A 14,887-nucleotide genomic window follows, 5' to 3' on the forward strand; every position below is an offset into this window, starting at 1 on the left:
AATATTAAATGTTAAACTTTTTATGGAATGGGATAAACCTTTCTTCCTCTTTCAGAGGAATAGAAGTCCTGTGGCAAAGCACACTGCACACAGCTGCTGCTGGTGAGGGGTGATGGTGCACCTGGACAAACTGCCTCCATCAGGACTAACATGCAAAGCACAGCAGGGAAAGCATGGATTCCTTGGGCCCTTGATCCACCATTTCAGCTTATTTGGGCTGTTTGCCATACCTGACTTGCTGGAGGTGCTGGCCCAGGTCTGAATAAGTGCAGCTGTGCTGAGCAGCAAAAGCTCCCACTTTGCTTCAGTGGGTGAGGTGTCCTAGGCTGTTTTCCAATTTAATTTGTAGTAATAGTAGAACCCCTCATGAAATTTCATTCATTAAGCATCTTCCTGTCCCCAAGAAGATATATTAGCATTTGAGGCAGAGGGAGGCAAAGACATATCTGGCATGAGACTTTTGAGTCAGAGGATGTTCCTCTAGAAGATGAGCATGAGCCTTGGGCAGGTTGCTGTGGTGTTTGTTGGAAAAGGAGAAGTTCAAGAGAAACATCTGCAGAGAAGATCCTGGCAGGGAAGGGGCTGGCTGAGGTTCCACTGGTGCCTGGAGCATGTGCAGGTGCTCAGAGTCACAGGCTGTGAGCAGCAGTAGTTTAAACAGAAGAAAAAAATGCCTAGTGGAGTGAAATATATTGTAGCCATCAGGATGATCAAAAGCAGAGTTTGCTGATTCCTTAGAATTATCAATAAATAGGTATAAATTAAAAAACAAGATCACCTTCACTGAGCTACACTGTCCTGCACCACTACTGTTTCTTGTCCTCCCTGAGAGCTGCAGCACTACCAGCACTGTGCAAACACAAATGTTTCCTCAGCCATGCTGGCATGCATGGCACTGCCTTTCTCTGCTGTTTTCTACTTCAAATCTCTGCTCATTTTCTCACCTCTCTCACCCTGTCATGTTTTCATTAACATGAAATTATTCTTGCTTTGCTTTCCTTCAGCCTTCATATTGGATTTCATTGTAATTTATTTACTGACCTTTTTTCTACTCTTAATGGTTTTTGTTATTGACTGTATGATACCATAAGAGACTAAACACCTCTGTTTATAAGAGGTGCCCCTCAGGACTTTCCAGGCTTTCTTTTATATCCTGCACTGAAATGCTCTATTTTTGAGATCATTCCTAGACCCTGGAAAATGGTGAAAAAGTCATTATTGATTCCACAGGGACAGGTCTGATCACTAAAATTAATAAGACTCTAAGGTGAAAATTTTCACAGCTGTAGCTTACTTCAATACCAATCCTTCTTGTGCATCTGAGAATGCAATCCAAACCACAAGTCAGTAAACAATTAATTGACCTGGTTTTTAAGAGGATATATCAGAGTTAGTAGGCAATGTACTTAGGCAGCTTGAGGCAGAATTGAAGTCTCATATTTTTAATGCTTTGTATATTTATAGGTACTGAACTCTGAAGAAAAATGGTGATCATCATCATTGTACATTCCTGTCAAAAACACAAGTCAGAGAATTTCACTGCACCAATTCAGTTAAAGCACATGTCAGAGAAGCATAAAGAGTTAATGATCCTCACATTTAAAATACACTCTGTATTTACAGTCTGGATTTCACTTCAGCCCCTCACTTTAGGCTCTATAAATTTCTCTTTTCAACTGTATAAACCTCTGCTCACTTCTCTCAGCACAAGTACTTAGAGAGCGTGACCAGATACTGAAAGCCATAAATTCTATGAATTTTGCAATATTTTGTGAGATGCCTCAGTGTTCCTTTCATTTTTTTCTTTTTTTAACTATAAATAGAGCCTTCTTTCTGCAACCAGTCTCCAAAGGTCACCTTACAATGTTTTGCTATTTCCCATATTAAGCAGCAATGCTTTTCAGCTGACATTCCAACTTCAAGTCATGCATGTGAGCATGATGCGAGCTTGCTTCAGACCTCAGTGAGAGGGCTGCAAACAAGACTGCTGTATAATTGCCGAGGAAAATAACATCCATTGTCAAAAGGGGCACTTAATCAAACAAAATTTAGCTGCATGAATACAAGTGTCTCCAAATATTTGGTTCATGCTAAAAATATAGCACATTTATTAAAAATATATATTTATAAACATTGGTATGAACAGACACAGATGTTAAGCAAATGAGAAAGGAAAAATAACCATGTAATGTATTTCTCCCAACATTTTATCAGGTTTAGGCAGACCTTGCTCAACAGAATTGTTTTTTTCATGATTGCACCATATGTTCATTCTAAATAAAAAGCTTGTCAGATTCAATGTAAGTAAAAGCAAAAACCAAGAGAAAAAACCATTTGACCTAACAGACACGTGATCTGTGCTATGAAGCTATCTTTGAGTTCAATCTTTGCGGGTATACAGCATACATTTCTAATTATATATAGTTTACAGTTTCTTTCTTTTCCTTTTTTTTTTTTTCCTTTCTTGTATTTTATTTTATTTTCCTTTTTTTTTTTATTGTTTTAAAACAACATATCCCTGGTGGATTTCTTCAAAGCTACAACTTATATAACTGCAGTCATTCTCCCCCAAACTGAAAACCAAACAGAAAGGGAGAGGGCAGGAAGAAGAGTTAAGCTTATTACTGTGTGAAAAAGTCTTGTTAAATTAATTGTGCTTCAGTCTTCGCTGCCTTCAGGCAGTGCTTTTATGATGTGTTAATATAATACAGAGTCAATTCTGATTAAAGAACTTGTCAATAGTCAGCAATGTTTGTTGTCACTCTTAATGGCCATTTTATCTGGTCTATTTGCATGCCTTCTAGTTTACAACGTTGTATAAATATACACAAAAATGATCACAATGAGGTTCAGAATTGTCCCAATTATTCCAAGCATTGCCAAGATGGTTTCTTCTTTGCTTTCCTTTTCTTGACTGCCTTTATCTTCTTCATTTCCACTAGTGATTACCATCTTGGTGGCCAGTTTCTTTATCCTTCCCTTCAGAATAACCTAGATTTAGGAACAAAAACATCAAAATGGATTATTAATTGGAGTACAGAAGCTCATATTAATAGTGGAACCAATGGCAGAATTTTTGCCCCATAACATATTTTATTAAGAATTCATTTGAAAAGAATTAGTATTTCTGTTAGCTGTTCAGTAAATAATTAAAATTACAGTTCAGCTATTCTGTGGTTTACTTATAACCCTCTGCTTATGTGCCAGGAACCACTCCTAGCACACATAACAGCTGCTATAACATAATAAAACTGGTCAGAAATGTACCATGAGGTGAGACTCCTCCAGCATCAGGGGGGACTTTGCCTGCACTGGGATCTTGCCATGTGGTGGAGACCCCATATTTACATTTCAGCCAAGAAGCGAGTGAGGGAAATAAAACTGGAAAGACCTTGCTTCTTTTTTTACTAGGAAAGAATCATTAAAGAGAAAGGCATTTTGTCTCCCGATGAGAAGGAAGACAGCAGTGACTTCTTAATAAATAATTCAAAATAAAAGCAAAACCAAAATAACATCCATCTTGGCTTTTATTTTCCTCGTTCTTAATGTATGATGAAAAGTTACTTGCAGTGCAGTGAGCTGAAATGTATCGATCTGCCTGTAGGGAGAATACAGCCATTTCCCAAGCAACAGCCCCAGCCTAAAAAAAGCAGATTCCTCAAATGTGGGACGAGCCCTGACTCCCAGCACAGCTGAAGCCACAAACAAAGATTCTTCCTTGGTCTTCCCACCATCGGATTGTTCAAATTAGAAATGGATAAATTCTTACCCGTGTTTATCTAACACTGCAAATTTTAATCACATGGGCAAGCCAGAGTGTCCCAGAAAACTGAAAAAGGTTGGCTGATCTCCCAATGCCAAATGATCTGCCAAGATCTGGGTTCAGGCAAAGCCCTGCTGCTGTCTTCCAGGCTACAAGCCATATCCCATCGTATTTCTGCAGCAGAAAGCAGTGGTAGGATGTAGGAAAAAAAAAATCCCCAAAAGCTCCTGCCTTAAAGAGGGATTTGATTTGGTCCTTTAGTGGACCCTCATTCCTCCCTCCACTAATTCACAGAGCAAAAGCAGTACCTCCCAAGCAGTGCATATATTCAGGGGGGTGAGGGCTCCCCAAAAACTGCCCACCACCTCTGTGGGCACCTCCCCTCCAGCAGGAATCATCAGAGAGGAGCCCTGACCTGCAGCTCCTCTGAGCTGCTCCTGCACTGCACAGCCACAGAGCAGCAGCCGCGGCACTGAAAGGATGGAAAAGACTGGGAGAGGTAAGGAAATCTTGCAATGGAGAGACTGAGAGGAAGAACCTGTATTTTTGTCACACCTGCAAGTGGTTCATATATAGGACAGAGAGTAACTGCTGGCAGTAACAGTTCCTAGAAGTGTTTGATTCCCAGCAGGTATAAGGGATTAGTGGCAAGTAAGGCAGAAGTTGGGTTCTGCAGAGGCCTCTGTACTTACACTTGCATTAGCATTTATGTGTTTTGTCTTGTTGTAACCAGTGGATCAGAGGAAAAAAATAACAAGGGAGTGAGAAACCTGAGAGTTCCTACAGCAGACAGCTATCAGTGGGAGCAGGGGGCACCAAGGAGAAGGGCATCAAACAACAGAGCATCAAAAGTCAGAGCATGATCATCCAGAAGATCTTTGGATAACCTGCTCCAGGAAAGCAAAACTTCACAGGCACCAGGTACCTCACAGAGATATGGCTCCAGCCCTCAGAAACTGTCCCCAGAGTTCCTTCAGCCACAGCCATCTCCAGCTCTTCCTGCAGCACCTACCTCTTCCAGCAGCAGAAGGCTTTTGTAATATTTGCCCCAGCTGGTGGCCAGAGGAGGGTTTGGCTGCACCTGGTGCATGTCCTTCCTATCTTGTTAATTGCCACTGAGCAGTCAGTGGTATCTTAACAAACAACTTGTCTCTGGGAAATCACAGGAGAGTTCCTACCAGTGCCATTTTCACACACGTCACAACCTGAGTGTATCCACTCCGTGTGCCATCGGACCACAAACCCACATCCCAGGCTATGACATGCAGCCATTACTTCACCCACAGAGCCATGAGTCATCTGGATATTCTGTTCTTTTCCCCTTCAGTAACTGGAAGGTTTTCCCTCTGGCCAACTGTTTTCATTTCACTGTTTATTTGAGAAATCAAGTAGGATTAAAAATATAGTCTGATAAAATCCCAGGCCTAGAATGGAAGGATTTGAGGGGAGAGTGAAGTTCTTTCTGGCTGGTTCCCACAAGAGCTGAACACTCTTGATTCAGCACACTGGTTCCCACAGAAATATGATCATATCCAAGCACCCTGTGGGTCAAGCCTTTCTGGCTTGAAAAAAGCCAGAGAAGGTACAATTTGACTCTGCATCCTGTGCTTTGGGCAGTTTCCCATTCACACCAAAAAACCCACAGAGAGTGGGGCAGAGCCCCAGCTCTCAAGGGGCAGCTTGGCTCTGCAGCCACTGGCGCTCTTAATTTTGGTACAGTGATCCTGCACCACATGTGCTAGGAAATCCTGACTCCAGGATTAGTGTGAACAGAGGCAGCATGGGGCTCAGACAGCATCTGATCTCCTATTATTAACATTCCCATTCTTTTCTTAATAAACTGTGCAGCAAGAAGTCAATATCAAATTCTCTCCTGCAGAACGTTAGATCCTAAAATTAACATCCATCTAAAAAGTAGCTAAATAATTCACACATGAAGGAGACATATCAAAGGCTGTTAGATATAAAGACAAAGCCTCTGGCTTAGCAAATCCTTGAGTTATGAATTTTTTGTAAGCTATGAAATTATTCTGGGGAAGTACCACCACACCTTTGCCTTATTATTAAAGTCTCTCCCAGGCACCCATTACTGGCTAATGGGAAAGGCAGAGATCCTTGGGCTGCACAATCTCTCATCTGAGGCTGCACAATCACGTTTTTCCTCTTTGCAAGTTGTACTTATTAGCAAGGAGATAGTGGGTGGTTTCAGGTGACATGGATCAGCCTGCCAGGTTATTTCTGTCCCATTAAGAGGCCTTACCTGAGGGAGAAGTGCTCAGTGTGATGCAACAAAATATGCACAGAGAAGCTGGTGGCTGCACCATGATGAACAGCAAGGGGGCATCAGCAGCTGAGAGTTTGCAGAGGGGCTGATGCACAGTGTGATTTGTTGGAGGTTGTGTCTATGTGCCTATGCGCTGTATTTGGATCACACTATGGTGATCCTGGGACTGCATAAACTGCATCTTTCTTGGACAAAACTACACCCAAAAAAGTACTTTCAGCCCATGGCAGCAGGGATCCAGACAAAAGCTGGTGTGAAGTATAACCCCCAGAAAACACACAGTGTGGGCACTGGCAGCACGGGTTTCCCTGGAGGGATTGCTCCAGCAGGTCTGCACTGCTCTCCATTTTATACAGCACCTAAGGAACAAGAGGCAGCACACAAAGGCTTGGTCTTAAGAGGAGTTTAACATTCAAACAGGACATGACTGGGACCAAACACAATTATATTAATACTTTGCCAAATATAGCACTGTTGAAATCAAGGTAAGCGTTGACTTTGTACAGGGAGGAGAGCAGAATGAAAATTACTTCTCCATATATAAGGACTGACCTTGGGAGAAGAGTAGCACTCTCCTAATGGCAGACTCAAGCCTTTAACCTTCACAGGTCTCATGCTCAGAGTGGTATTTTTGCTGCCTGAGGTTTGGGGGTGGTTTTTTCTACTGGGGAAATACTTGCTGTCAGTTTTAGTATAATTACCCCAATTAAGAAAATAGAAAAGTCATCTGGCTTTCTGGGTATCTCTTCTCAGTCTTTATTATTCTCTTCTAGAAATGGATTTCATTTATTTGACATTATTTAATATTTTTATGATTCTTATGACACATTTTTCCTTTTGTATTTTTCTGGTGGTACTTCAAGCTTGACAGAAACATTTCTTTTCCTTACCCAGAACCACGGCTAGAACTGCTCAGATAGGAGGGCTAGAGAACACTAAATTTACCATTTCTTTTAATAACTATCCTTCTTATTTAATTGCTATCTCATTAGGAAAGCACTTTCCTGCCACATCAAAATTAATGTCTTTCCTACTTCATTTTGTAAGATTCATCATTAACCCAACATCAGCCTTTGTACGGATACATATTCCAAAAAGCTATCAATTAAAAGATAAATATTCTGTGTATTCTGCACTGCACATGGGAGACAAGGACAGTTCAGTGGTTAGGAAACTCCTTGCACTATTCATCTCCTTGCACTTCTGCTGGCTTCATTCCTTATATCTACAGGAAATTCACTTATTCTCTCTGCCTCAGTTTTTCATCTGTGGGATTCTTTGAAGAATGGGTTATTCAGCCTACAGCAGAAAATGGTTCATAAAAAAGGTGGGGCCTTGCAAATATTTTGTTTCCATATTCATTCCAAAACAGGAACACACTAACATGAAAAGTTTTACGTCCAGCTGTGCTATGAAATACACCCACTACCATCTCCCCAAATCTGGGGAACATTCTGCACATCACTACTCCCATTGCAAACAATCCAATGAACCAGGAAAAGCATTCCTAGCAAAAGATCTTTTTGCATCTTTTCACCCAGCATGGCTGATCTAAAGGTGATGGCTTGATGGCAGGGCTTTGGAAAAGGCAGTAGCAAGTGCATGTTTGAGAATTTACTGCAGTGTGTTTGTCACATCAAACATACAAAGCACATCCCTCACAAAGCACCTGCCCTGACATATCTGACAGTTTTTGAATATTCTGGCACCTTGACTTGATCTTGAAAAACTTTTGTAATATTAAATCATTTCTCCTCTAAGTCATTATTTATGAGCTCCCCAAAGAGGCTGCCAAGTGGAGGGCTCAGCCTGCAGAATCTGAGCTCCTGGGAACTCAGAGAAGGGGAGGATCATCCAGGCCCTCAGTGCTCCTCCTGATCAGCCCTGTGCTGTCATGTGTTATCTGGCACCTTGAAAAACAAGAATGGAAACTTCTGAAAACCTCCCAGGGTCAGATGCTCAGCTAGTACAGAGCAGTCTTCCTCCCCCAGCTCAGCTCAGCCACCTCCATTTACATCAGTGAGAATATGGCTCCTTGTTTTCAATCTACCTTGAATATCAGTGAGCACAAATTTTGTATTCTTAATCCATAATCACAGACAATCACCAGCTAAATTGTTTTGATATTTAAACTTGTTTACAGTCCCCAGGCTATTAGTTGTGATGACACATTAAGAGATAAGAGAGCTTTAATTTTCTGAGGATAGTTCCACCCTCTGGGGATAAGAAACACGCAGCGGAATCTTGTTTTGATTAGCAAACTGAAGAGGGCACAGAAATCACACACAGCAGAGTGGGAGTGCAGATGCTGCTGGAGCTGACACCTTCCCTTATCTCACAAACAAGAGCTCAAATTACCAAACAGGGAGGAGAGGCTCCTCGAGGATTTAACCTCACTTGAACATCACAGTCAAATGCGGTTTTGTTCCTTTCCTCCTAGTAACAACTTAAAACCTCCTTTTCCTCCAAGGGCAAACTTGGGAAGTTGGGTGCTTGGCTTAAAACCTGGACAGCCCCCAAGCAAGATGCTGAGCAGGGCATTAAGTTTTGCTGCTTGTGATGTATGGGAGGAAGGCACGCTTGGCACACACATTTTTGCTTGTTTGCTGTATTACATTGTCACATTCTCACTTCTGCGATGATTTTTTATCTGCTCTTGATCCTTGAGCTGTTTTTGCCAAACAGTCCTCTCCTAAACTCCAGTAACCCAGGGTACTTGTCAGCTATCAAGATCCTGCTCAGAGAAGCACTGGTAGGTGCAGGGAACCACATTTGCATTTCTTCTTAGAGTTGTATTTCTTCTTTCAGTTGGGAACTCAAAGGCACCATGGAAATGCAAGATGAGGCCAAGAGAAGCTCTGGGGTTGTAAGAAGCTTGACTAAAAGCTCATCCAGGCACAGCAGTGTGCACAGGCACTGCACAGTATGTATGAACAACAGAGGAATCAAAGTGGAATGAGCAGAAATTAATAAACAGCAGAAAACAGTATACCCAAGAGAAGCAAAGACCTGCCATAAGAGAAGGGAGAGGGGAAACTAGGAAAGGTGCCCATGGGGAGGTCTTTCATTAGAGAAAAGAAGATCAGAAGGAACAGGAATGTGAGCCAGGTTCAATAACACTCCCCAGCAGTGAGCAGAGACCAGTGCCTAAAGCAAAGGGATGTCTCAGTGGAGAGAGGACACAAGCACTTATGTAGTCCTCAAGCAGGAAAATAAACCCACATCAGACTGCTGGTATGCTGCAGCTTTTAGTCAGTGGGAAATACTTGCTATTTATAGCACCACAGGATATTTCCAAAGGTCTCAGCAATGTGAGACCCCCTCTAGAATAAAGGGAAGCACTCAGCAGCAAAGAGGTTACTCTGAGAGGGCAGAATTTAAATAAGTAATGTATTACAGGGCTCATCCTGCTCTTCACCTTGGGTCTGATCCAGTTTGTTCTGGCAGCAGCTTTTGTCCCCCAGGCAGCTTAGAACTCAGGGGAGGAAAAGGACTTGCAGCCAGTTTCACAGTTCTTCCTTCTCCTCCTTTATGTCTCTGGGACTACTCACAGCCGTGATATACTCAGGATACCTAAGCTCTAATGTAAAGAAGTCAAATATTTTCCATACAAATATCCTTATCTTAGAAACAAAGCTCTAATCCATAGCAGAATAATGATCCTCAAGCACCAGGCTGTTAGCACTGTGCAGGCACTGCCATCCCCAGCCTCACTGACAGCCTTTGGTTCCCCCACCTACAGCAAGGCTTCCCACGTCAGGGTCCATAAGGTTTCATGAGTCCCAGGTTCCTGGGTTGTGGAAGATACAAACCTGCCCAAAGGGAGGGAAAATTACCCTTTAACCCACAGTCCTTTCCCTTTTGGTATGAGATGCACTATGAAGAATGAATGAATTGTTACAGATCAAAATTAAGTCTATATAAAACACAACTGGAGGAAACATTTATAATTAAAAGTCCAAATTTAACAAGCCCAGAGGTTAGCAATTTTCTGGTTCAGTCTGAAGAGTGGTGAAAATTCAGTGTGTTTCTGTTTGGTTTGGACTGGCCTATTTTGTGTTCACAACCCATTTTCCTGATACACAGCACTTTGCTGGGTTGCTCAGTGCTAATGCTCAGGAGCAGAAGCATTTGACTCTCAGTGGGGCTGTAGCACACACTTGCCATTTTCCTCCTTTTAAGTACTCATTATTTCTTTTCAGACCTTTAGATTTCCACAGTAATACTGGTGCAAGTATTGCTCAGTTTTATTAGAAAAAGTCAGATGGTCCAACTTCTGCTTGTTTGTTGCTGACATAGAGGAAAATTAAATCCTGGCTTGGAATTTGCAAGTTAGTGACAATAATACCTCACATTTGCTGAAATCAGAGTTCATGGGGTGTCTTTCCCTTTACGAGGCAACAAGAAAGTCTTTAAGCTGAATAAATAGAAAAAATGGTTGAATGAATGAAAAGCAAAGAACAACTTTATCCCAGAAGTAGTCAGTTGTTAAATTAGTGCATGGATGCAGCTATTTTTTAGTAGCATCTTATTCCTTGATGCTACTAAAAGCTTGACAAGGACCCAATATTGTTTTCTTTCTATTTTGCGGTCTTCAGTGAACTTGTCACTGCACTGTCCTCTAGCAATGATGTCAAGAGATAATTAAGGGACTTCTGAAAAAGTATCCATTTATTATTTGAATTTATTTTTCACTCCTCATTAGGCAATTTGGGACAAAATGAGTAATTGGCTTTATTCTTCAGGCCACCTAGAATGTTGTAAGTCTCTTACCATATCCCTGTAGCCATCTTTTTTCAAGAATGACAAATCCCAGTCTGTCTGGTGCCATCCTCATACAGAGCCTATTCCATGCTTTTGGTTTTGTTCTTGTTTTGCCCTTCTCTCTGGCTTTTCTGTTAATATGAAGGAGTTTTAAGCAGCAGATGGCAAAACCTTTCTGGGCTTCAGGTATTAATGTCCAGCCTGTGAGCTGAAGCTGTACTGTGCTTACCCCAAATATTTTGTCATTTACACATATCAAGATTGGCAGAAAGAAGACTTTTCATGCAAAGATGAAAAAAAGAAAAAGAAAAAGAAAAAGAAAAAGAAAAAGAAAAAGAAAAAGAAAAAGAAAAAGAAAAAGAAAAAGAAAAAGAAAAAGAAAAAGAAAAAGAAAAAGAAAAAGAAAAAGAAAAAGAAAAAGAAAAAGAAAAAGACTTCTCCATACCACACACTAGAAATTATGATAAAGATTTGAAGTTTGAAGCCACAGCTCTCTCTTCCAGTCTTTTGCTCATCTTCCCTGGTTTAACAAAGCAGAACAATAAAAATCTATCATGAGCACATCTGAATGCTGAAAAATTCCAATATAGAAAAATAAATAAACAAACCAACAAATAAATCTGTAGAATTCCTCAAATTTTCAATTTTTTTCCAGATAAATGCAGTATTAGCTAAAAAAGCTTTGTGAAAGAATGAGATGCTAAAGTATCACTATCATTTCAGACCTATTTTTCTATTTCAAGGGCATCTCCAGGCTTCTCTTTTAGGAGCAAAAATACATTGAAAGCCCTGTACAAGGAAAAAATGCAATATCCAAGTCTCAGAGAAAGACAGGTCTCCGTTATCTGCCAGAAGGCACATAACCTCTGTCATAAGCAATTTGAAGATCTGCCCTCACCACTGCATGTTGGAATGGAAACTGAGCTGCTTCAAAGACATTAAAGAAATATTAAGAGAAGGGAAAGTGACATAAATTTATATTAATTTGTTGCTATATAATATCCCCAAGTTCAGCTAAGGCCAGGAGATAATTTGGCCTGTAATGGATCAAACTACCTTTAGCTCAGATGTGACCCCTCCTTACAAAATAAATGTGCACCAGAAGAGCATTCAGAAGCCTGAGGGATATAGAAGTAGAGTTTCTCTAGGAAATGCCTTTTAGTGTGCAGGTAAAACAACAATATATAAAGCATAAAATCTCCACTTTTACTTCCATCTATATCTTTATTCCAAAATTAATTTTTAATTATGGATACTTTAAGGGAAACTACAAATACATCTAACCAACTGATACTTTCTGATTTAGGAGAGTTGTGTTCAGGGTTTTTAAAAATAATTTTAAAATTATAACTGTTTGGTTTGAAATTATAGTTACCAGCCATTTGTCTCAGGAAAAATAATTTTTTGGAAAAAAAATCACCTAGTTTTGCTGTTTATAGGAATGATACTTGTAAACCAATTTTTTTATCCACATAAAAACCTGACAATCATTTCTGTGAAATACTCAAATACCTTCATTTTGAAGCAAGGACTGTATTTTCAATTTTACTGTGGCTGAGATGGTTTGATATAAGTGCTGAAGAAGGTTTTGTGTGTCTGAAAAGATGTTTACTTTTAAGTGAAAGGTATTTTAAAAGAATTTACTTATCTTGTAATTTCTTTTCATGTTTAATTACTTTCCTAGCCTGGTGTATCCTTGCAGCACTCCAATAGGTTGAAATGACATTGATAGTTTTCCATAAGAAAATCTGAACAGCAGAAAGTTTTCATTTTGCTCTTAAAAATAAATTCTTTGGGTTTTTTGTTATTAATTTTCAAAAACCACCCAAAAATGCCACAATTAAAGGTGATCCAGAAAGAATTTAGCCTCCATCTGTTCATGCGTTATCAGGTAGGCTTTAGAAAGCACCGAATTCCAGCTTCAGTCAGAGCACCACACATTTCCCATAGAAAAGGAGAAAAAGAAAGCTTTTTCTTGTAGAGTGTTTCAATTTTTTTTTTTTTCTGTGTCAGAATTTTGAGGTGTCAGGAGAATCTGAGAAGAGGAACAACAGTCTTTTGTCTGTAAGCCTGAGATGCTGCTCTGAGGACCAGGACAAGCTGCTCACACAGTGCTTTTCACACCTGTTCCCTGGTCTGTGTTTCTGGGAGCCTGCCTCGGGCCTGGGGGTTGGAATATCTGAAAGTGGCAACTACTGGCCAGCAGTGTAGGGGAAGGTAATAGGAGCTGCAGGATGTGCTGCCGGGTCCTCTGAAAAATTTACATTAGACACCCACAGTTATGGATACCTGTAATTTTGCTCTTTATTTGCCTTAGGTTATCAGCTGTACCAGGGAGCAATGGCACTCAGAATTGCTATTAAGATGCAATAAATGGAAATTAGTCAGCGTTTGCACGTGGCAAGGACCTGCATGGTGGAACACCCTGGAATGTCCCAGAGGGAAATAATTTTGCCTTCACAGCAGAGTCTGAACTATGCCTGGAAAAGAAAATCAAGTATTGAACTCACAAACGGAGTCATTTATTATGGGCACCGAGTGAGACTCAGATCCTGCGCAAAAATAGTCTGTGACTGATGCACCTGTGCAAGGTGGCAAATTAATGGAGTAGAGACAATTGTGCTTACAGCATTTCTTAGCTTCAAGTGCTGAGCTGCACAACCTTGATAATGTTCTTTTCACATACTGTTTTGTGTGCAATTATTACCTGTATCAGTCCAAATTTAAAAATAGAGCATTTCCCTATTGAATGCCTCTTTTAGGATGCATTTGTGGCTGAATTTTAGAGGTTCCAATACGCTGAAACTCACACTGAAGGCTATTGGCACTGTCACAGCAACACCATCCAAACCGTGGAAATTTCAGAGCCTCTTTCAAAGCCCTGGGATGAGCACTCCAAAATGGAGGCAGCCAAAAATCCCTTGCCACTTGTAAAACATTAGATGTAATAAGATAAAATAGCAGATAATTTGAGGAAGAAGCTAGTTTCTAAACCAAAGTTGTCAAAGTAGGGTAACACTCCAGGCAACCAACTCCCACACCTTTTATCATCATCATTAGTCATTTATATTGCAGCAGCATGCAGCAACCCCTGCTGACGTCTGGGCTAGAAACCAGACACAGATAGGGAGAATGATACCTAGCCCAAGCAGCTTGCAAAATTACAACAGTATGAAGTGTAGGAAAGGGAGGGAGGAAGAACAGAAGGTTGAAGTGGGTTTCTGAAGGTCAATTTGCACAAACTGGCACAGCCAGGACAGTCAGGGCTTCGATCCATGGGAGCAGCTGCCCCTCTGGCTCGTGCTCTGAGTGAGCATGGCATGGGAGAGAGATGGCAGCTTGACTTGTGCATGTCCCCTGCCCCTGGGAAAACAAGCTGGTTGTGCCAGGAGTAACACATTTGGGAAAACACAAGGGCAAGGTGACACATCTCCCCTTCTTGGGGTAGAGCTCTGTGGCAGAGCAGAGAGCTGGGATTTGGGAGAGAAAATGTCACAATTAACTCACAAAATGCTCTGGCAAGGCCATTGGACAGGCAGTGAAGAAAAGAGCATGGGAAGAGCTGGTTCTCCTATCCCCTGTGCACTGGTGCATTGCTGTAGCAAGTGTTTGCTGTAGGGAGTTGTGGGTATCACAGGCTGAGGTTGGCAGGGACCTCTGCTGGTCACCTGCCCCAACCCCCTGGTCATGCAGGATCACCTACAGCTGACTGCCCAGGACCATGTGTTGGAGAATTTTGGTCAGACATGGCTTGAAAGAAAAAAAGGCCATGAAAATATACACCTGATGGAAAAGTAAAAGGCAGTTGTAAGCAGCAGTTCCCAAGCCTGTTTCTGTAAATAATAAGGTTCTCAGGCACATTTCTATAAACAGCAGAGTTCTCAGGCTGTTTTTTCATAACGGGTAAATATTCTGTCCTTGGCTGGTATGGGAAAGCAAAAATAACAAACCACAGGTATTGAAAACAAAAGGAGGGGTTGGTGTTTAATCTGTAACCAATGATGAGCTCGGGTTTTGCAATATGTATGAACTTAATTAACACCGTTATAAAAATGTGCATGGTTGATCAATAAATC

At 41.0% G+C, this 14,887-nt stretch overlaps 1 protein-coding gene across 8 annotated transcripts in view; it reads right to left on the reverse strand.

Moving 5' to 3' along the window:
* Positions 1-1,426: 1,426 nt before the first annotated feature.
* TUNAR (TCL1 upstream neural differentiation-associated RNA) overlaps positions 1,427-14,887 on the reverse strand; it is a 160,589-nt gene continuing 147,128 nt past the window's right edge. For 6 of the 8 annotated variants that reach the window (XM_064715580.1, XM_064715577.1, XM_064715575.1 and 3 more), the window contains one exon: positions 1,427-2,991. In XM_064715580.1, coding sequence (XP_064571650.1) covers positions 2,806-2,952 — 147 coding nt within the window. In that variant the 5' untranslated portion in view covers positions 2,953-2,991 and the 3' untranslated portion in view covers positions 1,427-2,805. Of the gene's footprint in view, positions 2,992-3,769; positions 3,907-4,688; positions 5,100-14,887 lie in introns of those variants that run through there. The other 2 variants (XM_064715581.1, XM_064715582.1) reach the window with 2 other exon arrangements.

The sequence above is a fragment of the Zonotrichia leucophrys genome, chromosome 5 (assembly GCF_028769735.1).
Source record: "Zonotrichia leucophrys gambelii isolate GWCS_2022_RI chromosome 5, RI_Zleu_2.0, whole genome shotgun sequence".
Lineage (NCBI taxonomy): Eukaryota > Metazoa > Chordata > Aves > Passeriformes > Passerellidae > Zonotrichia > Zonotrichia leucophrys.